A 26617-nucleotide genomic window follows, 5' to 3' on the forward strand; every position below is an offset into this window, starting at 1 on the left:
TCATCATAGCATCTTTTCCGTCACCCATTTTATCCTTTTTACTGGATGTGGATCACAAACTCATGATGTGACAGTTGGCGAAAAAAACACGGTTTTCGGTACATGGAATGTTGTAATTGTCGATAAGTGATTCACGCACTGGTTGCACTGCAGGTTCACACCACAGGCAAGAAACTAAACTGATTTTGGGAGATATTTAATCAACGTTGTCTATGTACATGCTGTTCTACATGTGCAGCATGTCAGCTCTACATGTTCACACAAACAGCTTCAGGGAGAGAATCTGAGTGATTTAATTAGCTGTAAATACTTTATTATTATATTATTTTTTATTAAATTATCATATATATATATTTTATTTATGTATACATCACTGCTAATAAGGTGTGTTGACATGTAGTTGTTGCATGTTGACATTATTTAATTAATTAATTAATTTTGATCCACACAAACTAAAAAGGTAAAGAAAGTGAGGTCAACTAGTTCAACTAAAGACTAATGTTTTGGCACAACCACAAAAATACAACATTTTAGGACATTTTTTTGTATGTGAAAGCAAATAAAAGGTAAATTGTGATAGACAAAATAACATTAAAAAACCCATGTAGAAAGATTGAATAATTGATTTATAATTAAAAACTCAAGGTCTTTATAGCCAAAAAGCCACATTTCTCAGAGACCTGGACACATGTTGATATGCAAGTTTTCAAGATAATCTGAGACAACTAACTCTAAACTCTAAACCAGCCGAATGTGTCCCCAAATCATGGGTCATTGGTTTAAAAAGAAATGGAAAAATGTTTGGGCAACATGAAACAAAAGCAAAATCCACAAAGAGGAACAGCGTACAGATATTGAGGATGTATAGTGAACAATAGTTCCACAAGTTGTAGGGATGTTCTTTTATATGTCCACCTTTTTATAGAAATGTGTACAGTGGTTATTTATTCATCTCAACGTGCACACACACAGATGTACAGTCTGGTGACAGTGAAGACTGAAGTGGTGATAAAGCTTATGATAAACCCAAGACCAGTCCAATGTCATCATCCTTTTAGCATACTGTCCCCATTTGTTATAAGTACTTTTAGAGGATAAAAGAAGTTCATCAGTGACTCTTAAGCATGATGGCAATTATATTGATGATCTTAAGAAGGTAACATACCAGATGGAAGAACATACTGGACTGGATCCATACAGGGACAAACAGGATAGTGGTGTTTGCACCAAAGCACTACACAAATCCACACAAGAGAAATGTGTATTCGTCCATAGAAGATCTGTCTTCCTGCATCAAAAAGCCTGAGATAAATAGTGAGGTTTGAAAAAACTGCCCTGCCTTCAAATCTGATGGCAATGCAGCACACAAAGAAGCTAGGACAAACCTTAAGAACCGAATCAAGACCACCAAGCAAAAGCATGCTACAGATTTGAGGACCACTTAAACAAAACTAACCCATGGCACATGTGGGAAATCATTTGATCTGTATCAGATTGCGTTAGTTGAAGAGCTGAAAGACTTTTTATTATCAAAAAACCCCCTCAGACAATCATTCTACACCTTAATCTTGAACAGCGGGGTACCACAGGGATACGTACTGAACCCACTGTTCCTGCACACATCTCTCAGCATAATGCCTACACATTGCCCTTCAGAGGTTGGTGCAATGAAAAACAAGTACAGGGTGGAGGTGTACCTTGTGGGAAGGTACCACTTCCTGACCATCAACATAGAGAAAACAGGTAAATATAGATCACAGGAAATCGAGTTGCTGTGAATGCGTGCCACTGCTCAATAGTGAAGCAGAGAAAAGGACCCCTGGTTTCAGGCTTTCACGTGACGTAAAGCAGCACCTTCACTAGTTTAGGAGGAAGCTCGTCGACTTCTATCGGTACTCACTGCTTAGTGAGGGCAACCAACATAATCGATGGCTCGCTTCACTCAAGTTCTCATTTAATCTACCTACCACATTAATAAATTTGGATGTGTGTGAGCAATGTTTACCTTCTCTTTTTGTATTGGTACCAAATCTTTGGTATTTTTAGCCACAAGAGCAGGGATGGCAATGTCACTGTGATGGTTAGTCCACCATCTTTGGTCCAGGCTGAAAAAACTCAACAACCATTGGATGAATTGCCATGAAATTTTGTACAGACATTCATGATCCCCAGCTGATGAATTTAATGAGTTTGATGACCCTATCAGATCAGATATATGATCAGATCAAAACTTCAATTTGTTCAATACTTTGGTTTATGACTAAATACCCCCAAAACTAATAACATTCAAATCAGCTGTACTTTATGCTAATTAGCAAATATGTGAAACTATGGCGAACATGGCAAACATTATACCTGCTAAACATCAGCATGTTAGGATTTAGCTAATGTCAGCTATGCCCAAGTACAGCCTCATTGCAGTTGTAAATATACTTTTGTTGCAGTAGATAATGACAATAAAACTTTCCCTCTTTGTCTGCGTTCTCCTCTTTGTGGTGATAGTTATAATGACGATCATGTCATCAATGGAGGAGTTTATTTAAAGATCCCCTCCAGACATGTATTAAGGCATCTAAAAGTACTCTGCTTGGATCAATAATATGTGTCTGAAGTACAAAAAAAAGTACAATTACCATGTTAAAATCCTTAAAATCACATCTCCTCCTTTGCTCTCAATAAAAATTCAAGAATCTATGAATATGTAAATATGTCTCATCTCAGAAGTTTAACTGCTGGACACAAGATGTCTCCTACCTCACTGTAAGGTCCGTTCTCAGTGTTTGTGCACTGAAGGCTTCAAGTTTCCACATCACACTTGTGTAAGTTGAATACTGGACCACGATTGGCTCAAAACTAGTTGTGATCTCACAAATCATACTCGTAGACCCGCATTTTGAAACAAGATTTTCAATGAGCACAAGAGAAACTTTCCACTTTCAGCAGATAAATGTAAAAACAGACTTCCAGTGTCAAACTCTGCACATACATCATTCTGTACAGTGAAGCTCAAACATCCAACTGAAGGAACAAGAAGAAAAACACATCTTGAGTGATGGGGGACTTTAATAGTTTTCTCTCATTTTTCTATAAAGCTTTTTTTTTATGTTCAAAACACTGATGAGTGTTGCAGCTGGAACTGAGGGGAGAAAAAAACAGGAGAAATTGGAACATTTCTCTGAAAGACAAACAGTGAACACAGTGATGCAAAATGTTGGCTGAAAACACACATTCAGTTTGAATATCATCCAACTTTGTATCTTTGGGAAAAAACACTTAAGGAGAGGTATTTCCTGTTTGGCAAAGAGCACTGATTTTGTCTTGAGGGTGTGTTGATCATGTATGGGAGCCTCTCTTGCATTGTCACACACTACAGGTTGGTTAAAATACTGTTTTGTTTTCTAACCTATAAAAAGAGAGTCCTATCTTTTTCTTCTTTCTTTTTTTTTTAAATCTTACATTGTGAATACTCAGCCTGGGCACAAGAAAGGTGAAAAAGGTGGCTTGCTTGTGATAGTTTCAAACTGCATCATCTGAGTACCAGTGTTGCAAACCACTCACACCTCTGCAGAAGAACTCTCACCAAGGTGTTTACATGTTAAAATTTTCCGATGTAAACTGGAAAATGAGAAAGTAAAAATCTTTAAAACAAACTAGATTTGATGCTAAAAGACATTTCACTGCCATGTTTACCTTCTTTAAACACTGCTTGCAGAGCTATTTATCGTTTTGCAATAATCCATTGCAAACTTTATAGATCCTTGTTGACATAAGATCATGTGTCATGGACCTCAACCTAGCGACAAAAGCTGTGCACTTATTTCAGCAGGGATTGCTTTCATTGTATTCTTTAAAAAATAACTTTGTGATGAATGTGGTTTAGTTCAATCAGGGGTCATTAGAGCAGTGAAGCACAAGCACTTTAATTAAGGTTACATTCACTGGTTCAGTTATTGGTTACTGAGCAATAAACTCAGGGATAACACTTTATATTACAGACTCATAATTTGTTAATGAGAAATATGTAATTTTGTACTAAATAAAGGGAAAAAAGAGACACCGGTCATTTCTGAGTTTCCTAAGTTAAGTAAGGACAAATGTGAGATTCTCTTATTTAGAGATTTTATTTGTTTTACTTATGTAAAGGATGAAAGTGCAAGTCAAGCAAATATAACATTTGGGTATGTTATTTGACCTGGCGGTTGTTCAATCTTAGCTTCACTCAGTTGAAAAACATTTCCAAGTTTGTCCTTTCTACATACAGTGGTGATGATGTGCATACAGTCACTAAAGTGTTTATAATGCTTTTTACATCGACAGCAGGAGGAGGAGGAACATTCAGAAGTGCATCTGAAAGAAGCTGAGGATGCTTATCACACTTGTTTGAGCTGCTCTTGTGGATTCCTATCCAGTTTAATACCACAAATACTAATTAATGTATTCATATATTTACTGTCACTGTTTTTATTGATATTGTTATACAAGCTGCTGTTTGAAGTTTCCCCACTCTCTTTTATTGCTTGCCTGTTTTATTCTCTCTACCTGTACTCTAAGTCTTATTTTGTGTTTCACTGGTAATTTCAAGTTCACTAAGTTTCATTTTTCCAGTTAGTCAAGCCAGTACTCAGGAGATATAATGACTCAACTCATATGGGTTCGTTATAACAAGAAAAAGGCAGGGCCAGTGGCCTTGAGTTCGGTCAACTCCTTGTTTCTTTTCCTTAAGTTTCCAGATATGATTTAGTTTCCTTTTTCGGGAAGTTGTGGAGAGACAAGATAGGGAGTGGGAGACGGAGTGCAGGAGTATGTGTTTCGACAGTGTAGCCGAAGAGTGATAGCCAGAGGGAGGTCATGACCCGCCCTACTCTGCCTCTGATTGGCTAGTGCTCGATGCTTCAGTTGGTTGGATTGGTTAGTTTTAGGTATGAGGACTGCGATTGGTTAGAATTAGGGTAAGGATGTCAGAGTTAGCCAATCAGAGGCAGAGTAGGACAAAAATATCGTTGCCAGTGAAACACACTGCGTTTTAATCTCAGATAGGAACTCCTGGTTCCCAAAAACAAAAGAAAGATAAGGGAGAGAAAAGAAAGGGCGACAGTATGTCTCCCAGTTTTTCACAAATAATGGTGGGTGTAGTCCGTGAGTGGTGGAAATTAACCTGTTAGCTTAGTGAAACAGGCTACTTATGCTCCCCTTACATAATTTCTTCGAGTGTTTACATTTAGCTCCGCTTTTAACCGACATTTAATCAGTGCGGGCAAACTTTTATCAAGCTAGTCACACAAAATCAGTTGTACCTGTCCCTGCCTGGTACCAGGCCCCGCAGCTTCAGGCTGCTTCCTGTCTCCTCATCCTCATCCTCCCACCACTGAACCAGCCCTGCTCCCACCTGAAGGAGGAGGTGAGCAGCATTGTGAGCAGAAAAATGATTAAATCCTTTTCAATGATAAGAATTCAAACACAATTTTCCCACATAATGATCTTTATATGAAACAAAAACAACTTGCAGTCTGTACCGGATGCTGGACAGTTTGAAGCATTGAGTGACTGTATTAAAGTGACAGCCAGTTATGTCTATGTTTATTTTTAGTTATTCTTTTATGTTAAGAGAATTTTGCATTCAAGAATTTTACCTTTTAGACTGTGAAAGATGGCTTTTAGCACATTTCTTGTGGATTGTGTCAGTCTTGCATCAAATAGTGAATTCCACATATGCAGAATGTTGCATGCATGTCTGCACAGTGTTACTGTATTTTTACAGGTGTCAGTAAACATGTACAGTAAGTATTGCACCACAAGGCAGTTGCAAGCCTGCAAAGGTAGGGAGTCATTTAAAACTTTTGGATTGATTGGGTTCTGCACGTGTGGTTATAGCAGTTTCACAGGATTGACGTAGTCTGTGGTGGTGGTGGTGGTGGGAGGGGGGGTCGGGCTCACGTGACCGTCACCCCCTTGAGCGTGATGATGAAGTGTAAGACTGATCATCATACAGTTTAGATTTATTTTTAGGTTATTACTCAGATATAACAGCTATGGCGATGTTGGGACTGCAGTGACCCCTGTAGGAGGAAAAATATGGTCACAGTTGTGTTGCTTTCAAGTGCTCATGAATGATAATTTTGATATTTTTTTTTGTGTGATTTTCGTATTTAACTAAGACATTTAGGGATAGGACACATAAAGACAAAAGTTTTTCTTTTTTTTTTACTTAAATTTATTTAGTTTATTTGCAAGATATTTTACTAAGATTGTAGTAGTGTATGTCTCAAATTAAAGCACAATCCATGATCCAAATATAAACTAAGGGTTAGCCCGATGATTGGAGCATTCATTCATTTTTAATATATAGGCTTTAACACCAGACAACTGCTACATCTAAGTTATAAAGTTACTTATGGTTTGTTTACGTTAATGATATGTTTTAGATATAGAGGTAAAACAGGCTTTTCAAAATTAGAAACACAAAATTCAGGTTTGTAACTCAAGCTTTTCAATTATATGTGTGAGTCAATGTCAAATGAATGAACTGTATATACAACACGTATGGCTTGATGTACCCTCTGCAGACAGAAGGGCGAAGCTGTGAATCTGTGATGTTGTTTTCACATCACTACAAATCACAAACCAGCAGCAGTACGCTGACCTATTCTACCACTGTTCAAATGCTTGTGTGGTCGACTGTTGTGAAAAAAAAAAGCATTGTGTGGTTGGGGGCTGTTGTCGTGTTTCTGATGTACGAGAGTTGTTCGCAGTTCCACTGAAGAAACATTTCACATCTAAACTTCTCACATGGTTTTGTTTAAATAACTGTTCAAGGCCCAAAGAGGTACAACTATCCAGTATTTCCCAAAAATTTGAGAAAAGTTAAAAAAATTAACACATATTGAATGAATGAATATGAGAACATTTATTTGATCATCTCACAACCCCTCAGCCACTTATCTTGGGCACCACTGGATTAAACAACCTGAAATAGATAAATTAGCATCACCTTAACCAGCTACAGTGAACTGCTACTTATACATTGATGCATCAACATTAACAATCTAATAATATAATAATCAATATCAGTCACTGGGGCCAATTTCCAAGAGGGACACTTTAATCACAATTAGCTGAAAATACGTCTGTACTTTTTACTTGAATTGGACTTTAAATGCAGGACTTTTACCTGTAATGGTGTATTTTTTACATAAGTGAAGGATCTGAGTGCTTTGTCCACCACCGCTGGTTGGACAGATGCAAAATAAGAATGAAAGAAGACATATGAGGCTGTGCTAACGGCTGTTTTACTGTAGAGGGCAGCGTTGGACTAAACATAGAGCCTCTATAGCTTCCATTTAACAGTTTTTTTAGGGATGAACTAATGCAACATTATGCTGCTAGGACCATCAATCTGTTTAATTGATCAATAACTGATATAAGTTTAGATTATATAAATAAAATAGTCTTCCCTTGACTTAACTTAACATATGTCACGGTCATTGATTGTTCTTTAAAAACCACTAAACCAGTCAATAAACCTTTATTTATAATTAGCTGCTATCATACTCATGTTCAATCATTAGTCAGTTCGTTATGCTGCTAAATCCTCCTCACAAGTCACTACTGTCACTTTAATCAGTTAATTAAGCAGATGCTGGTTCAGATTTTATACTAATACTTTGATCTCCACAGGTTAGTCTTATAAACTCTGAGATATAGAATTTAAATTGAATATGTAGCTATCAACTCTTTATTACTCACTATTTAAATTGCATTACCAGTTAATATAAAGACTGGTTGTTACTCTGTTGTTGACTATTCTGCATTGTGACTCATTACAAGGTTTATGTTTGACATTTTAGATACATGTGCAGCTCGTAAACTGATAACGACTTGTAAACCTTACAAGCTGATCATGATGTTGGCTACTAGTCAAAATGAATAAAGTGAAATTATAATCAACACACTCGCAGAAAGTGAAGTCCAACTGTGAGAATGGATGATACATCAGGTGCCAGTTCTCATCGGCTTTCACACAGACAGGAAGTTGCACTTTCCCCTTTTGCGCATCATCGATAGAAAGAGGAAGTTTTTTGGTCACCGGCTGAGTGTGTTCACGAGCTGCGTCTCTAGAGCTCCAGAGCTCAGCCTGCGCTGCGAGTGACAAGACCTTCAAGAGCTCCGATGGACATCTACCGGGAGGCTGTGGAATATCTGAAGTTGCACCATATACCAGGTGAGCGAGGGAGAGTGTGTGTGTGTCGTTTTATGTGTGTGAGTAGGAGCCACTTTTTGCAATTTAGGAGCACAACTAATGCTGCGTGCTGTTGTTTTTTTTTATTATATTGTCTAGAGACTTGTCATGGTCTTGAGTCAAAATGGATGAATGAATGACACCCTGTATATTGTGCATTTGTGTGACAGTTGAAGTGGAACCACAGCCCGACGTCCTGGAGGAGGATGTTTTCCAAGAGGAGGCGGTGTCCTGCCTCCTGTCCCCTCTGCAAGCAGAATGCTTAGACTTCCCTGACACCCCTGTGAGTTCGCATTTCCACCTCAAAATTTAAAAAAAAATAATTTCTGTGGTTTCCTGCATTCTCTAGTGGTCAACCTACTCCATAAGTAGTTTCATTTTTAAACTGCAAAGACGAGAGAGAAGCCAGCGGGGACATAAATGTGGTTTTAGATGCAAGTAAAGATGCATCCTAAAACATCTCAATACTATAAACATTTCCTCGTCATATTAAACATCATGGGAAACAGTTTTCCATCTATCTATGATCCATCTACCTAGATTTACTATCTATGCAAAACAAAAAGAAATGGACATGTGTGCCTCAGTGTCCGAGGCAAAAAAGATTGAATAAAACTGATAAAACATTGTAACTTTGTGTTTTGTTGACATTGGCTTATCTTCGTCATTGGACTCCACTTATGTATCTGTAAAAATGTTAATAATAATGATAATAATAGCAAAATAAAGCAGTTTTCCTACAAAAAATTCCATTTACCACAATCTGTGCAGAGTTGATTTAGGTAAAAGAACACAGAAATTGCCATAAATCAGTTTTATTACACTAAATGAGGAAATATGTAATGTTTCATATGTTATATAGGCTATACATGAATAAATATACTGTATCTTCCTTTTGTTTAAAAGACAAATAAATGTCCAGTATATATATATATATATATATATATATTTGGTATTTTGGAAAAGTCCTGAAGTATCAAGCTGATGTTAACTTTGTTTTTTGAGCTGTTAAAGAAAGACTCAGGGTCTCCAGGACTCCTGAAACCAGAACATAAAAGTATTTACTCTCTTAAAAAATATGACTATGGTTGAAGTTTGAGACTGACTTTGATGTGTTTCCGATGTGTGTTTTTGAACGCGTGCGATTCAGACGTCATGCAGCCTGGAGGAAATGTTCGAGAGGAGACTTGCGGTCCTGAAAGGCATCCTGGAGAGCGAGGAGGTCTACCTCAGAGAGCTGGAGGCACTGCTGATGGTAACACACACACACACACACACACACACACACACACACACACACACACATACAGACACACACACACACACACACACACAAACATAAAAAAATCAGTTCTCCTCTCTTGTTTTTATTACTGACATTACATTTCATGTTTTTCGCTTGTCTGAACTATATTTAAAAGGCAGAAAAAGCTCGTTGATGTTATTGTTATTATCACTGTTTAACTTCCCCTTTGCTGTTCTGTTTTCACCACAGCTCTCATGAGAATTAAACATGTTTTTTTTAAAAAAAATCATGCTTCTTAAAGCCGAATCAACAAGCGGCTTTTAGCCTGAGCTCAACTTGCTCTCCTGAGACGACGTTTTGCTTTACATGAACACACGGGAGGTGTTGTATATTTACTGTATCTATTTGCGAGCAGCGTCTTCTGCTGCATGTGGTTAACGTGTGTCATACATGTGCAGCTCACACATCCAACGTCTTCACTGTTCAGCTTCCTCATTTAACCACAAACAGCAATTCCATTGTTCTTCCGTCATAGATGAGGTTCCCCTTTTTCTCTGCAACATGTGCTGCTTTATATATTAAAAAAAAGTTATTTGGCTTCTTGCAGAGACTTAACCCAGACGACAAGATTGATTTAATGTTTATTTAATGTTTGCACGGTTAAAGTGAAGCTACAGCCAGTTAAGATAGTCTGGAAACGACGGTGAACAAAATCTGCCTCCCAGCTCCTATTAAACTCACTCACTGACATTTTATATTTTGTTTCTTTAATCAAAAAAAAAAAAAAAAAAAAAAAAGACGGGAGGTAACTTCCTGGAGTGTCCACTGGTTGCCTGGCAACCGGTCTTGGCCAAGGTGTGTGTGTTTTAAACAAATGAGATGTGATGTTTTCATCTGGTTCGCAGATTTTATCAAGCGTACAGATGTAGCGTTAAAGGACGGGTTTACAGTTTTACAAGTGTGTCTTAAAAACAGCAGTCAGACGTCCATATGGACACCGAAAGAGGTTTTTTTTCCTCGCTGTAATTATTCCTCCTGTTCTGATGTGCTTTCAATGTAAGTGATGGGGGCCAAAATCCACATTGTAGCAGAAAGGAAGGAAGTGATGGTGCCATAATGAGTGACTGGGTGCTTTCCTGATCAGATTCTTCCTCCTTTTTCTCTCTGCTATAAACAGTAACAACAACCCCATGTTTCCACACTCTTACATGTTGTGACTCATTAAACTAAAAAAAAAAAGGAAGCAAAAAACGTGGGAAATTAATCAGAAAGTTGATGTTTTGTCTGGGGACGCTGCATTTTTTTTTAATCTGCACTCTCGTGGCTCAGCAGTGTGTATGTATCACTGTATGGGTGTGTCTGGTTTTCATGCTGTTTATTCTTGTCGTTAAGTAGTGGTGGTTTGAGCGTGTGTGCGTATGTGTAAGTTGAGAGGCCGCTGAAATGTGAGTGATGCTTGGGGGGTGTAAGAAATGTGAACTGTGCAGTCAATTCGGTATGTTCGCACATTCTTATTTTTCTCACCTCACCACAACCTGTTGCTCTTTTTAATTTTCATTACATCTTCTTCTTCTCACCAACTTTTTCCTCATACCCACTACAGTAGTGGTGGGAAGTAACATGAAGTACATTTACTCAAGTACTGTACTTTTGTACAATTTTTAGGTGCTTGTACTTTACTTGAGTGTTTCCATTTGATGCTACTTTATACTTCTGCTCCACTACATTTCAGAGGGGAATATTGTACTTTCTACTCCACTACATTTATTTAACAGTTTTAGTTACTTTTCAGATGATGATTTGACACAATGGATCATATAACAAGCTTTTAAAATACAACACATTGTTAAAGATGAAACCAGTGGTTTCCAACATTTTTGGTTTTTGATGTCTTACAAAAAGCAGTGTGTAGTCGAGGTCACATTTCAGATGTCTATGAGTTGTTAACAGCTGCACCAAATAGTGATTTTTCCCTCTAAACTTCTCACATGGTTTCATTTCAATAAATGTTCAAATGATCCAATATGTCACCAAAAATCAAAGATTAAAGAAAAAGTCCAAAAACTGAAAACAGATTTGTGTATAAGAACTTTGTTTTTCTTCTTTCGTCTCCCATTAATCGTCACAGGACCCCTCAGATTTGTCTGGTGACCCTTTGGAGGGGCCCGACCCCTAGGTTGGGAACTACTGGACTAAACTAACTGTACATAAAGTGGTTGAAACTAGTTCCACCTCCAGCACCTACAACAGTAACATGCTGCTCTAACACTAATGCTTCAGTGTTAATAATCTAATGATGTCATGTACAATAATATATCAGTCAGAGGGACCAAACCACTACTTTTACTGCAATACTTTAACTACATCAAGCTGATAATACTTATGTACTTTTACTTGAGTAGGATTTTTTTTCATGCAGGACTTTCACTTGTAATGGAGTATTTTTACATTGCTGTATTTGGCTTTTACACCACTGCACATTAGTTGACCTTTAGCCTCTCTGCTTCTCTGACTTTTGTATTTACCATCAATCATTCTGTCCCTATTTTTTTTTTCTTTTTAGCCCATGAAGGCTCTGCGGGCCTCAGCCGGGACCTCCCAGCCGGTTCTCTCCAGTCGACAGGTCCAAACTGTTTTCTACCAGGTTCCTGAGCTCAGAGACATGCACCAAAGCTTCTACTCAGGTCTGAAAGTCCAACTGAGCGGACAATGTCAGACTGAGCTCAGTCCAGACCTCCGTACGCAGCAGGAGTCAGGTCCAGAGTGGGAGATGAGGCGTTTTAGTGAGGAGACAGAAGAGTTGAAACACAGAGGCTTTGAGCTGATTGTGGGAGATTTGTTTCTGAAAATGGTGAGTTTGTTGTTGTTTTGGTGTTTTTATCCTGTGTCATGCTTCAATTTTTGAAATCCACAAAGAAACTGAGGAAAAGTAGAGTTACCGAACCATTTCTAGATCAACCTCTGGGAAAGTGCCAAGCTTGAAACACTTTGTCTACTTTGTGCCCTTAAGTCCTTAAAATCAGTTTCCCTCTTTTATTAAGTAGCTTTAAAGTCGCATTTATCAATATTTTTTAGGGCTTAGTCAATTGCAAATTAATTGCACATTTTTTTATCTGTTCAAAATTTACTGTAAAAGGGATGTTGGTCAAGTGGTAATACTCTTATCAACATGGGGAACTGTTTCACCTAAAGGCAACATTGGAAAGGGAGAATAAGAAAGCTCTTTGGTCGTCATACAGGTTGTGTATATTCGATATGGTGGTGGCCCTCGATGGAAATTCCATAAGTTGTCGGATGCGATCCGAATTATTTCACGCAGACCCTCGTCCTCCACAATGTTAACTGGCCTTTAAGCCGTAGCCACACAATGAGCTGTTGCTGTTGAAAGCTTTCTGCTCATAGGTTTGTCCATATGTTTCCCTCGTACACTATCAAGCATGGTTTGCTGAAAGTAGGATGGTTCGGGGCTGACGAAGCTGTCTGCATGTTTAGTGTGCTTAGCTAGCAAATAGTATTTAAAGCCCAGCTCAGACTACAGGAGTTTTGGACCGATTTATCCTTGTTTCATCCCTCCTGATAATCAGAGGAGAAATCTGGTCTGGCACCTTGGTACCGATGTTTGGCCCAGTTTATCTGACAGTGTGAGGAGTTTACAGATCAAATCATCAACCTCCAGAACTGCTTGCAGACTCATCAGGGTCACCCTGATAATTTCAAACATGTTTGATATTTAGGATTTAAAATCTGAATGATTACGTCATTACTTTTCCAACAGGACCACAATAACCTCACAGATCCATATCTCATACTCTAACTAATCTAATGTATACATTTTTGCAACTACAGTATGTAGTTTTTATATGAACAAAACGTACACGTAGATATTGTTTTATATGAACAAAACCAAACCAAAGTTTTTACCACAGCAGGAAATGCACAGGTGTGATTAATGACATTAACGATGGTTCTAAGGTGAAGCCAGCATGCAAAATGCAGAGGCTTGGAACTGGTGAGTGACGCCCTAATGACCAGCTATAAATCACCTGTGCTTGGACAGCAATCTTGATTGATCTCCACATAAGGGTGGGCCAAGAACTGTGTGTGTTAAGGGCACCTTGTTGTGAACAAGGATGTGTGCTTCCAGAGCTGACATGGGCAGTATGGGCAGGTGTTGGGGGTGCACAATGGCCAGGGGAAACAAATAAGAAATAACAAATAAAAATAAAAATTAACAAAGCAGTTTTATGCAGGATTTTGGAGACACAAGCACACTGAAGTCATGAGAACAAATTCCCCCCAGAACAACTCAAATAATCAACTCTGCACTAGAAAACTGAAGAAACTTCAGGTTTTATATACATATATCCTGTCATGATGGTCCAAATGTTGAATTCATCACATGTCAGGAAAATAATTCCCCTTTATTCATCAACTTCATTGTTTTGCCTAGAAAAATCAGTTTTTTAGGTCATTTAAAGGATAATTACTTGGAAGAAACAGAATTAGCTCTAAAAAAAATCTCACTGTAACTATATGAAATATTCTGGACATTAAAATAACCAAAATCCCCAGAGACGATACTGAGGTTGAACTCAGTGTCCAATACGAACCCGAGTCTGAAACCTCACAACACTGACCTGAAATAGTCTGCGAGAAAGAAACCGCCAGAGTACTCTCACTGTTGGAACAAATGGTTTCCACATAAAAATATGTAACTTCCCCAAACAAACACACAGTTACACACAGTCAATACATGAGTCACATCAGCACATTATGTTCCCAAAGTTTTAATAACTTCTGTATTATTTTCACAATGTGTCTGCATGGCAGCCATACACAGAACATTATACAAGCATGTAAACATAAATACTGTCTTTTCTTTTAGTGCCACTCTTTCATGTCAACTCTGATGACAGAATGACTCTTTAAAATGTTTCTTGATGAATTTAAAGCAGTTTAACCCTCCTGTTGTCCTCGGGTCAAATTTGACCCGTTTTCAAATGTTTTTACATCAGAAATATGGATTTTCTTTCATCTAATTGCCTGAAAATCATATGGATGGTTCCATACCACACACTTTGCAAGTAAAAGTAATGATCACATCTTTCATTGAATTGTGGGTGTTTTATTAAAATTTATAGCATCTGTGGACTTTTGTCCTCCCGAGGCAAAATTGACCCGGGAGGACAAGAGTTGCATGGTCGACGGGAAGACAACAAGAGGGTTAAGATTTTCCGAAACGGATTCATATGTATTTTCTTTAAGGATCAAATCCTTCATATCCATATAATTATATCCATTTCAATATAATAGCCACCTTAAAGGAAATGCACAGGTATTCTTAGTTAGTTTGGCTGATTAGACCTTCGCTCAGGTCTCAGCTGGATGGAACAATACTGGGAAGTAAGGCCAACAAACCACATGGGCTATATAAAGAAAAATAAAGGAGTGAGTTGACCAGCCTGGAAAGCTAAAAGAAAGCTGCAAAAAAACTTTCAGGAGAACGAGGGAGATGTCAATCAAGTGCAAGAAAATCAAGTCAAAATGCGGGGAAAGTCTCATCTGTCTCATAGGACAGTGGCTCTTAAACTTTTTCTGTCAAATATTATTATTTTGAATGCATGTTTTTCATTAGTTTCTGCCATGCAAATTAAAAATAGTTAAGCTTCGCTGGAACCGCCAGTGTTTTTATGCACAAAACTCTCCAGCTAGCCTGAGACCTCCTCCTCCCCCTAATTAAGTCTGTCATGTTTCTGAATGAATGTTTGGTAGCATCACAGCATTCTTGTTTTTTTTCATTTGTAAATGAATCAGATTTATAGCGTACGTTGACTTGTAACAGCTTAAAATGCACAAGTGAAAGAAACAACAAACGATGGCTCTATTTTTAGCAACTCAGGTCTGTTCAATTTTTAGTTTCATTTCACATTTTTCTTCTAGTGGAGCTTCCCCCTCCTATTTTGGGAACTGCTGTTATAACGAATGTTGACACCTATGAAAGTTTTGTGGCTTAAAATGTACAGCTGGTTGCAACAACTAAATAGTGTTTCATCATTCTCTGAAATGTTTTGTTGTTGTTTGTTGCATGACAGATATCTTGTTTTGGAGAGAAATTCTGCATCTTAAAAAAAACAAAAACAACCCAAATCAATCACTTTGAGAGATTCACTCAGCTGTTCGCCCGCCTCCCTCCCTGCATCGATCCATTTCATCTGTTATTTTGCTCGTGCAGGTGAACCAGATCGGCCTGTACGGTGGTTTCATCCAAAACTACGAGGAAGCGGTTGAAGTTGTGAGGAAGTGCACGCAATCAGACCCTCGCTTCCGAACGCTGGCCCAGGTACTACAAGCTCAACACTCTGCACCTCCTATAAGAACAGACTTGAACGCATGAATGCTCACCTAACAAGCTGTCTCACTTCTGCTGCTTTTCCAGAGCATGATGTCAAACAACGGCTCAGACAAAACACGGACTAAATACACGTTTGAAGGTACACACTAAACTGAAATGTGTTTGCTAAATAACTTGTTGGCCGTCACTGTGTCTGATTGCCGTCTTTCTCTTTACAGCTCTACTGTACAAACCTTTGGACAGAGTAACCAAGACCACACTAGTCTTACGTGTGAGAAAACCCTGAATAATTCTTTTTTCATTTGTACATTTCTGTATCTAACACTGGGCTTCTGTGTTTAGGCGCCACATTGATAAAACTTAATTTTGGCCTCTTTGTGATCCTGTAGGATCTCTTGAAGGCGACCCCAGTGGAGCACCAAGATTACGCAGTCTTACAGGAAGCTCTGAGGTTGTCACGCAGCTTCCTGTCTGGTGTCAACGAGAGTTCACAGTGCAAACGAGAGGTCACGCTCAGTCACGGCATGGTGAGAACTCACACAGTACGAACATCTGGGTAAATGCATGTAGAAAAACTGCCCGTCATCCTCACTGCTCACCCCCCACAGTCTGGCCAGTGTACGGTATAGAAGCATCAAAATGCACCTCACAACATAACATTTCTGTGTGTGTGTGTGTGTGTGTGTGTGTGTGTGTGTGTGTATTCCAGAGACGTCAACTGATGCGTGATGGCTTCGTGGTGAACGAGGGGGAACGTGGTCTGCGTCACCTCTTTCTTTACACCGATCTCCTGCTGTGCACCAGATTAAAACCTGCGAACAGAGGGTGAGTGTAGCACGTGAGGGTTTGTGGGAATTGTGTTCAACATTTCCAGAAGTTAGAAAAACACTACAAGTATTAAGGTTTTGTGTTTTATAAAGCGAGATACAATCAACCGAAATCATGTCATGTATAAATATATATCGCAACGTTTTTGTGTTAAGTGTCTGTCTGTGCTTGTACTGTATGTTCCTCCAATATGTTTTTTTTTTTCGCGTCTCTTTCCAGGAAGCAGGACCAGTACAGGTTCTGCTGGTATCTGCCTCTTGCCGGTCTCAAACTTCGCTGGGTTGAAGATCAGGAACAAATAGCTGACACACACCTCCGATTACACGACATAAGAGCTAAGATGTACCACCTCCGACAGCAGCTACAGCAACACGCGGTGTGTATGTGAAACGGACAGAAACGCGGAGAGAAAAGAGTCAGACTAGTCTTTGTCACAGAGAAATGATTAAAGAAAATGTGTGTGTGTGTGTGTGTGTGTATGAAGAAGGGATCCAGGGGTTCAGTCTCGGGAGCTCGCAACAAGAAGAAACTGGAGCAACATGAGATGATGCTGCTCACACACTTCCCTGTTTACAGGCTGGAGCTACACAGCCCAAGTGACAAGGTACACACACACACACACACACACACATTCAAATATATTAGTGCAGCTGCAGTCATCAATAATACAGACTAAAATCAAAGAGAAATGTTTTGTCTCACCGCAGAGTCAAACTCTCCTCTTCTGCTCTTTGTATGAACTTGAAGAATGGAGGGAAGCCATCTACAAACTCACCACAGACAGTAAGTCCGAAACTTTTTGATGATCTATGAGACTGTGAGTAGAATTACTAGATATAATCAAATCACTAGATGCAAAAATATCCGCTACTCATTTTGTGGCTCTCTTTTTTAGTTCATATGAACTGTACGAAATAAAAACTGGCTTTACACCAAAATATAACTGTGCACATGTCTCGCTCCAGTCATGTTTTCTTATCTTTGATTTATTTAACAAACACATCAGAAAGACAACACTAATGTCTATTAATGGACGTATGAATTCACAATGTGAGGTAGCTTTAATACCGAGGTCTGAACACCCTGCTAGTTTCTGAGAAGTAGTGAGTGGTTGAGTGGAATGAAGGTGTGACATGGCAGCTGTGACACATGGCACAGTCTGCATAGGTGAGAAAAATCCCCACAAAAAACAGTTGAAATGTCCTCTGAGCACAAATCACCTTTTAGGGCTTGTACAGTATGTTTCCCTTCGAGCGGATCTTCTCTTTCAGGGTTTGTATAAATGCTGGCAGCCTGTGAGAAAATGCTTCAGGAAATAACTGATATGGATAATTATGCATAGAAACAGACATCTTGTCTTACAGACTACATTTGCAATTTGTCAAAACAATACTATTTTATTAAATGGCTTGTTTAAAAACTACTGTAAAAGCATCATAATAAAATGTACTGTAATATAGAAAAAATAGCTATTGCCAAAGAATTTTAAACAGACACATCATCGGTTTTGCACATCGACCGAAAGACTTGAGAGAAACTTGAGGTGAAGGGTTTGACAAACTTCATGTACATGTGTGTCTGCGTCAGACTGAACTACTCTGCAGAAACTGAAAATGTGATAGCTGTTATCATCTTGGATCTTTGGAGTCATTTATAAACTAACTACCGAGCCTGTACTCTTCCTGGTGAAGGAACATGTCAGCCAGTGCAGTGATGTGGCTCATTAATGTGTTTTTAATAGCATTTGGACAACAGAGGAGCTCTGTAGCACAGAGGAATATTATATATCAGGCTTTGGATACACATATGATACTTGTAAGTAGGATGAGTCCATTGTTGACAATAAGAAAAATGTAGAAAATCACCAGCCAAGTCCTTTAATCTGTTTTCTTTTGAGTGACCCAACTTGATGAAAGTGCAATATTAAATTGCTGGAGTGCCCCTTTAATGGTGATCCACATGATGCTAAAAAACACACAATTAAACAAAAAGCATTGTGCATTTAAGCTTTTTTGAATGGATAGCACAAAAACCCATAAGATAATGTTACTTTTCATTAAAAAAAAGAAGCTAAAAGTGAAAACTTGAAGCCGTTGTAGCAATTCACGTACTGCACTTGCCTTCAATGAGTAAATTTCTCAATACAGTACAGTCACATTTTCACATAACGCTCAGCTCATGGCTCACTCGCACTCGATACAGACGTACGAGCTGTTGTAGGAGGAGTGAGACCTGAACGACGAGGTGAATACTTCTTAATCTGTTTCACACCAACCTCCGGGGCTTGTTGTGACTTCTCTATTCATGATTATACCCAGACAGACATGGCAAGATCTGTTTCACAATGAACAGATGTTCTTTGTTTTTTTCTTTCACACAGGAATGTACCGTTCAGACGCACAAACATCATTTCTTTGACTATCGCTAAGTGTTTTAACCTTTCACACAAGTTCACACAAGCATTCTTACATATTCATACAATGGTTTTCCTCACAAAGCCGAGCAGCCTCAGTTTATTTCTGCCTCAGGCCAGCTATGGAGGCTCTGCTGTATCTGGATTTTAACATGTAATTTTTCTTTTGTCCTTAATTAGAATATTTTGTCTGTGGGCTTCAGTTTAATTCTTTTTATTATGGTCCTGTAATCTAATCGGTGCCTTTTATTCGCCACGTGTGTTTTGTCAGATATAGAAACTATCCCTCCAGACCTGCTCACCCTCACCAGCGCATGTGTGAAGCTGAGAATGACCCAACAGCCGCCGCTACACACCACCATCACTGGTATAACCGCCATTTCTATCTATTTACCCATCTATATCTCACCACAGAATCACATCCTCCATCTGAACTACGACGCAATGACGCAGTGAGGTTTAACTGTTCGAACTTTTCATACTGACCTCAAACCTTTTCAGTACCTAATGTCTTTTCTTCATGTCCTATTCAGTTTCACTATTGTTCAGGACAGTTAAATTAAAAATATATTTCTCTCTCTCTCTCTCTCTCTCTCTCTCTCTCCCTCTCTCTCTCTGTATCTAGGAGAGGACAAGGAGTCGTTGTGTGGGACTCTGAGTGTGGCGATCCACTCTGCCTGTGGCCTGCAGCAACCAGCTTGTATGTTTGATATTATTATTTAGTGAAAAATAAGAGATGTAACATGATAACTATGGTTTCAGAGTGAACTGTAATGTTTAAGGGGGGGAGGGGGGGGGGGGCAGATCATCTGTGTAAATGATGGACTAGAGGTCAATAGGTCACTCAGTTTTTGGTTCTCTTTTTCTTTCAGGTGTGTATGTGTGTGTGGAAGTAGACGGCTACGAGTTTTACGATAAACAGGCGAAGACACACTCCTCAATCCACAGCCTCAACCCACACTGGGACCAGGTTAGACTCGATCTCTTCTTAACTCAAATAATTCAATCGGTGTATAAACCTGAAAGCAGGAAAAATATGAATGTAGTTCAAGTGTTTCAGTGACTCTGGCTGCCTGACATATGGTCCTGTAGGTTTGACAGACATACTGTAGCAGGCAGATGATTCGCCGAGCAGCACAAGGTGGTAAATGACTTCTTCATGTCTAGACAGCATCCTACATGTCAGGCTGTTGCTTCAACTCACAGGGGATTAAAAATCCTGCAGTGTGGCCAGAGCCCGGTCCCCGCCGTGCTTTAAACATGATCAGTGGCAGTAAAAAACTGACACTAAACCCGACCGGTAGCCAGGACTGAAAGGCTTAAAATAAGACATGAATGCTCTTGTTGTAGCTTAAGGAACACTGCTGCCATTGTCAGTGTTAAAGCCACCATCTTTTCTTTCAAACAGGAGCTGTCTCTCCAGGTGGACGAGGCACAGAACCTGAGGTTGCTCTGTGTGAGTCAGTCTGACGGAGGGGACGATGCTGTCCTAGGAAAAACTTCTGTAAAGGTACAAAAACAGATGACTTCAGCTGTATTATCAATCATCTGTAAGGAAAACATATCACAGAAGTGTGCAAATTAAATCAAGAGTCAAAGAATAAAACTGATGTAAAATATCAAAATCTGTGATATTAAAGCTGCACTAATCAATATTTTTTATATCAACAAGGGTTCAAGTAATAATGTGTAATGTGAAAGCGGTTGCTTGTAGTGGTGAATCCACAGAGAGTTATCACTGGACTCTTGAGTTCCTCTCAGCTTTGTGGAGCGTTTTAGCTTCTTTCAGCTGATAGTTTTGGTTTTAGGACTTTGCGGTTATGATTCACTTTCTTCGTTCTCAGTCTTGTTTCCTGCAGCAGGCAGCAGTTTTCAGCCAAAAAAGCTCTGATAAATTGTTCACTACCTGTCCAGCACCAAACAGCAGACAGATGGTGAACACAGTGGAGCATTTAGTAGCTAAAGAGCCACATATTTCTTTCAGGAGTTGGTGGAGACAAAAACAGCTAAAAGGAGAGTAAATATTGGACTTAGGTTCATGAGGCGGCTGGCAACATGACTTTTAATAAATGCTAATGATGTTCTGTGTCTGGTTGATGGATAAATAAGAAACTATTTGCTAACAAGTTTCCTATAATAACTTTAAAAGACGCCCAGAGGAGTTTCTGACCTTGATGCTGTGGTGCGAATGTGGTTGACACGTTAGTCTTGCCAAAGGTTTCGCACTATTCCAATGATCTCCAGGTGGTGGTAACGTGCCATGAAATGCAGCAATGCACCAGAGAAGGCAGAGAGGAAGACTTACCTTATAAACATGGATGTAAAAAATGCAGGATTTAAAATACTTTCCAAAAAAAATCAGCTTTGCAAAGGTTTTATGAGGAAGGAAATGCAATCAACACGTTTGCTAGATGTGAAGGAAACACATAATGTGTTTTGTAACACTGAATATGAAGAGACTTTGTTTACAAGAAATCTCCATGGAAACCTTTTAAGATCAATATTATGTCTACAGCTTATTGTGTTGGCAACACAAGTAGCTAAAAAATCAATGAATGCAAATTTATTTTTAGATATCTTGTGTTTGTCTGTCAGTTGGAATCTAAAACCCTGAATAAGCGATGGAGAAGACAGACTCTACACCTGGGCCAGGTGGAGGTGACCCTCTCCCTGAAGTACTCGCACCACCAGCTTGACCCGCCCAGCTCCGCGGCTCAGCAGCAGCCCGTCTTCGGCGTCCCGATTGAAACTGTGGCTCAGTAAGTGCAAACACTGACCCTGTCTGGGCTCACAAAGGTTTTTTAAAAGGCTTGAAACTGAAAGTATCAGTTCAGTACAGAGTTTTATCTCCCTCCCTGTGCTGTTTTTTTTTTTGTGTAGCTAGTTTCAGGAAGTGAGGCGGTTTATGTTGCGGGGGAGTGTGGCTGAGAAGTGGAAGTGTGGCATAAGTGGGAGCCTGAAATGAAATGAAATGAAACAAGCAATGCATCATCAAACATGTGAGGTGTATTTCTGAATACTTTGAATCCCCTGCCAGACTGGAAGGAGTGCTGGTCCCCCATGTGGTGCGATGCTGCGTGGAGGAGGTGGAGAGGAGAGGCCTGGGTGAGGTGGGCATCTACAGGGTTTCAGGGACCGCCAGTGACATCAACACACTCAAGGCAGCCTTCAACGGCAGTAAGAAAACACACGGCTAAACATTAGCTTGTGCAGATGACTCAGAGTTATTTTCATACACTTCAACTGCTTAAAACAATTGTTTGTCATATAAACTGTCCAAAGGAAGGACTTTGCATGCATTTCCTCTTCAAAAAAAAGTGTTTAGAAAGCTCCAGATCATTTTTTTTGGGTTGCAACAGAACATTGAACAGTGTTGAATTATCTGATGGCTCATATTTGTGTTCAAGAAGGTGACAAAATGTTGTACCTTGTGGCTACATGCAGTCAGCTATCAGCCACAGGTCTACATGCTCAGCACCACGGTGAGGCGTTTTCCTGTGTAATGAGGAAGGAGGTTTTAGCCAAATGCAGATCATACTGCGTACTACATATAATTTTTTTAGTATTTAATATTTATCTCATTGCCACTTGCACTCTTTGTACTCTTTTCTACTTTGTACTACTATTTCTATCCTGTTTACAGTTCACAGAAACGGTTTCACCAGTATATTAGTCATTCCTTGTGTGCATTTCTGAAGATTGTTGTCTTGTTCTGTACATTAAGAGCCACTAAACCAGAGTCAAATTCCTGGTATGTGTAAAGATACTTGACCGATAAAGATGATTACGATTCTGATCGCCATTTGTCTGTCCTGCTCAGATCTGCGTGAGGCGGTAACCAGGCTGAGAAGAGCAGAAGTGAACGTCGTCTCCGGTGTCCTCAAACTTTACTTCAGAGAGCTGCCTGAGCCTCTCATCCCCGCTGAGCTGTTTCAGAGTCTGGCCAGGACGCTGGGTAAGACGGACACATTGCCAACATATGACAAAACAATCATAGAGGTTTCCCTTTTTAGGCCTTTTTTCGTTTGATATTGACACTTTTTTACAGAGTTGAAACAAAAAAATGACAGACAAAATGGGCAATAACCAATCTAAATCACTCTGACTTTCTTCCTATTGTTTAATCAAATGTTAATCCTTCAGTAAAGTGAACTAACTGCCGTACATGTATGTGAATTGTTTCCCCCCCGTAGAGATCCAGGACTTGAACTCGCGGCTGGTCTCCATGCTGTCCCTGCTGCAGTCCTGTCCCGACGCCAACCGCCACACCTTCGTCTACCTGCTGCACCACCTCCAACGGTCAGAATCAGACAACACCACATCATCACTCCTGTCTTACGCTGACAGCAGCTGATAGCATATCACCATTGTACTCTAATCAGACTGAACTTACTGTGTTTTCACTTGGAGGTAAAATTGACCTTACATTCTCTGAAATAACTTCAAGATTCATTTATCATTTTACAACACATGGTTGTATACATTTCACATGGTTGAAATGTAGTTTGTAGTCCCTTAACGCTACTCACAAAAACAGTTTTTTATATTGGAGTGCAAAGGATGTATTGAGGAAAGAAGCTGTTCTGTAGTCTGGTGGTAAGACAGAAGATATTTCAGTATCTCTGGTGAACAGACTGTGGTTGGGGTTGGTTTTGTCTTTCAGTAACCTTTGCGCTGCTCTGTGCAAGTGGCTCCTCACCTCACTGGTGTCACTGACGCTCGGTAGATGAGTTCTGGGCAGTTTTAATCACCAGCTGCAGAGGCTTGGACTGTGCACATCTCATGCCAATTTTTTCCAGTCAGGATGCTTTCTATTGCTCTTCTGTAAAAGTTAACAAGAACTTGGGATGAGAATTTAGCCTTCTTAAGTTTCCTTAAGAAATACTGTCGTTTCTCAGCTTTTTTTTTACTAGGGTGGAGATGTTTGATGTCCATGACAGGTTCTCTGTAATGCTGATTCCCAGGAACTTAAAACTGTTCACCTGCTCCACTGATGTAGACAGGGATGTGTGTCTTTGCCTCCTTTTTTTCTAAAATCAAACATCAGCTCCTTAGTTTTGTTGACACTGATCAGTAGTTTGTTCTCTGTGCACCATTCTGCAAGATTGTTGATTTCCTCCCGATATGAACTCTAATCGTTGTTTGCTCTGCAGTCCATAACTGACACGACTTGTTTTACTTAACAAAACTGAAATGCAGCTTTTTTTGTCAACATAAATGTGTGCAGGGTTTGCAATAAAATACAAATTGACTATTTTTTTTTTTTTAATCAATTTTTAAAAATCCACTTTCTCCAGAATCTCTGAGAGGCATGACATAAACAAGATGACTCTGCTGAACCTGGCTACAGTGTTTGGTCCGAGCCTTGTGCGCCCCCCTGTGGTTGGACTGGGGCACGACGGCCCCATTATGGATATCCCCCAGGAGGTGGTGATACAGGTTGGCATGTCTTTGGTGTTTGATACAGTATTGGACATCTTCAACACACTGTCTACCAAAATTAACTCATTGCTTTCAAAGCAGCTGCAAATGGGAGAATAAAATATAACTTTAAGCGTAGATCAGGGTTGTAGCCAGGAAATTTAGAAAAAAACTGAGACCACAGAAAATGTTCCCAACAGGAAACTCTAAATGTCTTTGGAAGCCTTCTCCACACTGACAGGAATATAATGCTGATTGGGAATACTGAATATAAATATATTTATATGTGGAGTCAGCTTATAAAATATCGACCAAGCTTTGCTTTTTGAATTGCAGAAGATAAACTCTCCCAGGTTGCTAAAAAAAACAATTCCCTCAAAGAAATGACATGACCTCAGCAACAGCCAGTAAATAAATGATTTACGAGCAATTATAATCTTTTTAAAAATATATATTTAGTAGGATCAATTAATTCTATTTACTTAAGCTTCTGCCTTGAAATAAACTATATTGAAAGATGTAAAAGTTGAGTAAGAAGTTAAAAACGCTGCACAATAATATATTATAATAAATAATATAAAACAAATATATTTAACTCCATTGCAAAGTGTTTTGAGTGTTTTTATTCAAGCAAAGACAGGAACTAACAACACAACAGCTCATGTATCACAAGCAGTTACTTTCCACCTACATATTTTTAGCTGTAGTGCAAAGGTTAAGTGATACTTTTATAAACCTGTCTTACTTTCTGTGCGTGTTTTGTGTTCAGGTCCAAGTGGTTTTCTGCTACCTGCAGTGCAACAACCTCCCTGAAGCCCAGATCTCTCTGCCACATGACACAGACGCTGAAGATGAGACCACCCACATGTGAGACCACCATCTGTGTCCTGATGTGTGTGTGTGTATGTGTACAAAATTTGAATAAAGACTGTAGGACAATAAATTTATTTATTGATAAAATATGGACAGACACTGTTCTTTTCTTTTAACTTCTTTAGCAACTTTTAGTAGAATTTTGTGCCTTTTAATGAGTCTGGTTCAGCAGGTGATCGCATGTGAAGATATTTAAAAAGACTTAAACTCATTCCAGACTTCCTCCATATGGGATATCAATACTCTAAGACAGAACTATTTGTATTTAACTATTTTACATTCTAATGTCTCTGTATCTTGAACATATGTGTGAACAATTCAATTTAAATCTGTTAAACTCAACAGTACACTAACGTTTCTGTCTATAATTTGAGTTTCAAAGTGGAAAAATGTTTCATCTTTTTTTAATAAAACTGGTCAGAAAGTGAAAATGTTTTTGGTACTGTGGTGTTCTTGGTATTTGACGGACTTGGTGGAACAGAAAATAATGTGAAGTTGAGCAAAAGTCGGGGTTGCAGATGTTGTAAAAAAGTCAGGGGTCACCTCCCCGAGCCTGAAATCCAATCGGTTATGGTTCAGTTCCAACTAGACGGAGTTCACCACAAATTGTACGCCTCCATAAAAGTCATACACACTCAGTCATACAGCATGTTGGAAGCAAACACACACACATACGGCCCATGTTCGACCCATCCGCACAACAGATGGGAGTCTCTTTTCAACCACACCACCTGGACGGGCCGGGTTAGTGTTACCTCCAACCTTTTTACCCCAATACCCCCTCTTAGTCTTTTGATCGCTAATCCTGGATCCCAAGTCCAGCTTTCCCAGTACTAACACACTCTGCCGTGTGTGCGGACGCCATAACAACATCCAGAATAAGTCCCACTAAAAAAAAAACAAAAAAAACATGGGATCACCCGGGTGCCTCTGGCGTCATAAATCACCTGTCCCCTCTAACACAGCGGCTGCCAAAATAGGGTTCCGCTTGACGACAACAAAGACAAAATGAGGTTCCCATTGCAGACTACAAAGGGAACAGAGCCGAGGAAGGCCTGAGACATCCCAGACACTTGTGACCAAAGACTGGACCAGACGACTGGTCGACACCTGGGGATTGTGGGAAAATGTTTTAATGGGAGAAGTCAGATTCTGGCTCTGTGACAGACTGTCTCATGTACAAGCATTACACAGTAACTTCATTTATATGGAATGTTTTTACTATATATTGTGGTTGAGTTGTTTTTA

At 39.3% G+C, this 26617-nt stretch overlaps 1 protein-coding gene across 1 annotated transcript; it reads left to right on the forward strand.

The window, feature by feature from the left end:
* Window positions 1–5259: 5259 nt before the first annotated feature.
* si:dkey-33c9.6 (breakpoint cluster region protein) lies at window positions 5260–25800 on the forward strand. Its single transcript, XM_042401427.1, has 23 exons — window positions 5260–5398; window positions 8116–8218; window positions 8407–8519; window positions 9387–9491; window positions 12046–12333; window positions 15715–15822; window positions 15919–15973; window positions 16053–16105; window positions 16224–16361; window positions 16544–16659; window positions 16882–17038; window positions 17147–17266; window positions 17370–17445; window positions 19347–19442; window positions 19701–19775; window positions 19948–20045; window positions 20484–20585; window positions 21671–21834; window positions 22113–22252; window positions 22896–23030; window positions 23269–23374; window positions 24373–24514; window positions 25266–25800. Exons 2-23 carry the CDS (start codon window positions 8167–8169, stop codon window positions 25365–25367), a joined length of 2541 nt encoding a protein of 846 aa, XP_042257361.1. The 5' UTR covers window positions 5260–5398; window positions 8116–8166; the 3' UTR covers window positions 25368–25800.
* Window positions 25801–26617: the final 817 nt, after the last annotated feature.

Source organism: Thunnus maccoyii, chromosome 22 (assembly GCF_910596095.1).
Source record: "Thunnus maccoyii chromosome 22, fThuMac1.1, whole genome shotgun sequence".
NCBI lineage: Eukaryota > Metazoa > Chordata > Actinopteri > Scombriformes > Scombridae > Thunnus > Thunnus maccoyii.

Excerpts from the sequence above, each read along its gene's own strand:
- si:dkey-33c9.6 (XM_042401427.1), top strand. The coding sequence starts at position 8,167 with ATGGACATCTACCGGGAGGCTGTGGAATATCTGAAGTTGCACCATATA. Across the intron at positions 15,823-15,918 it reads GCTTCCGAACGCTGGCCCAG|AGCATGATGTCAAACAACGG; the intron begins GTACTACAAGCT and ends CTGCTTTTCCAG. Across the intron at positions 23,375-24,372 it reads CTGCTGCACCACCTCCAACG|AATCTCTGAGAGGCATGACA; the intron begins GTCAGAATCAGA and ends CACTTTCTCCAG.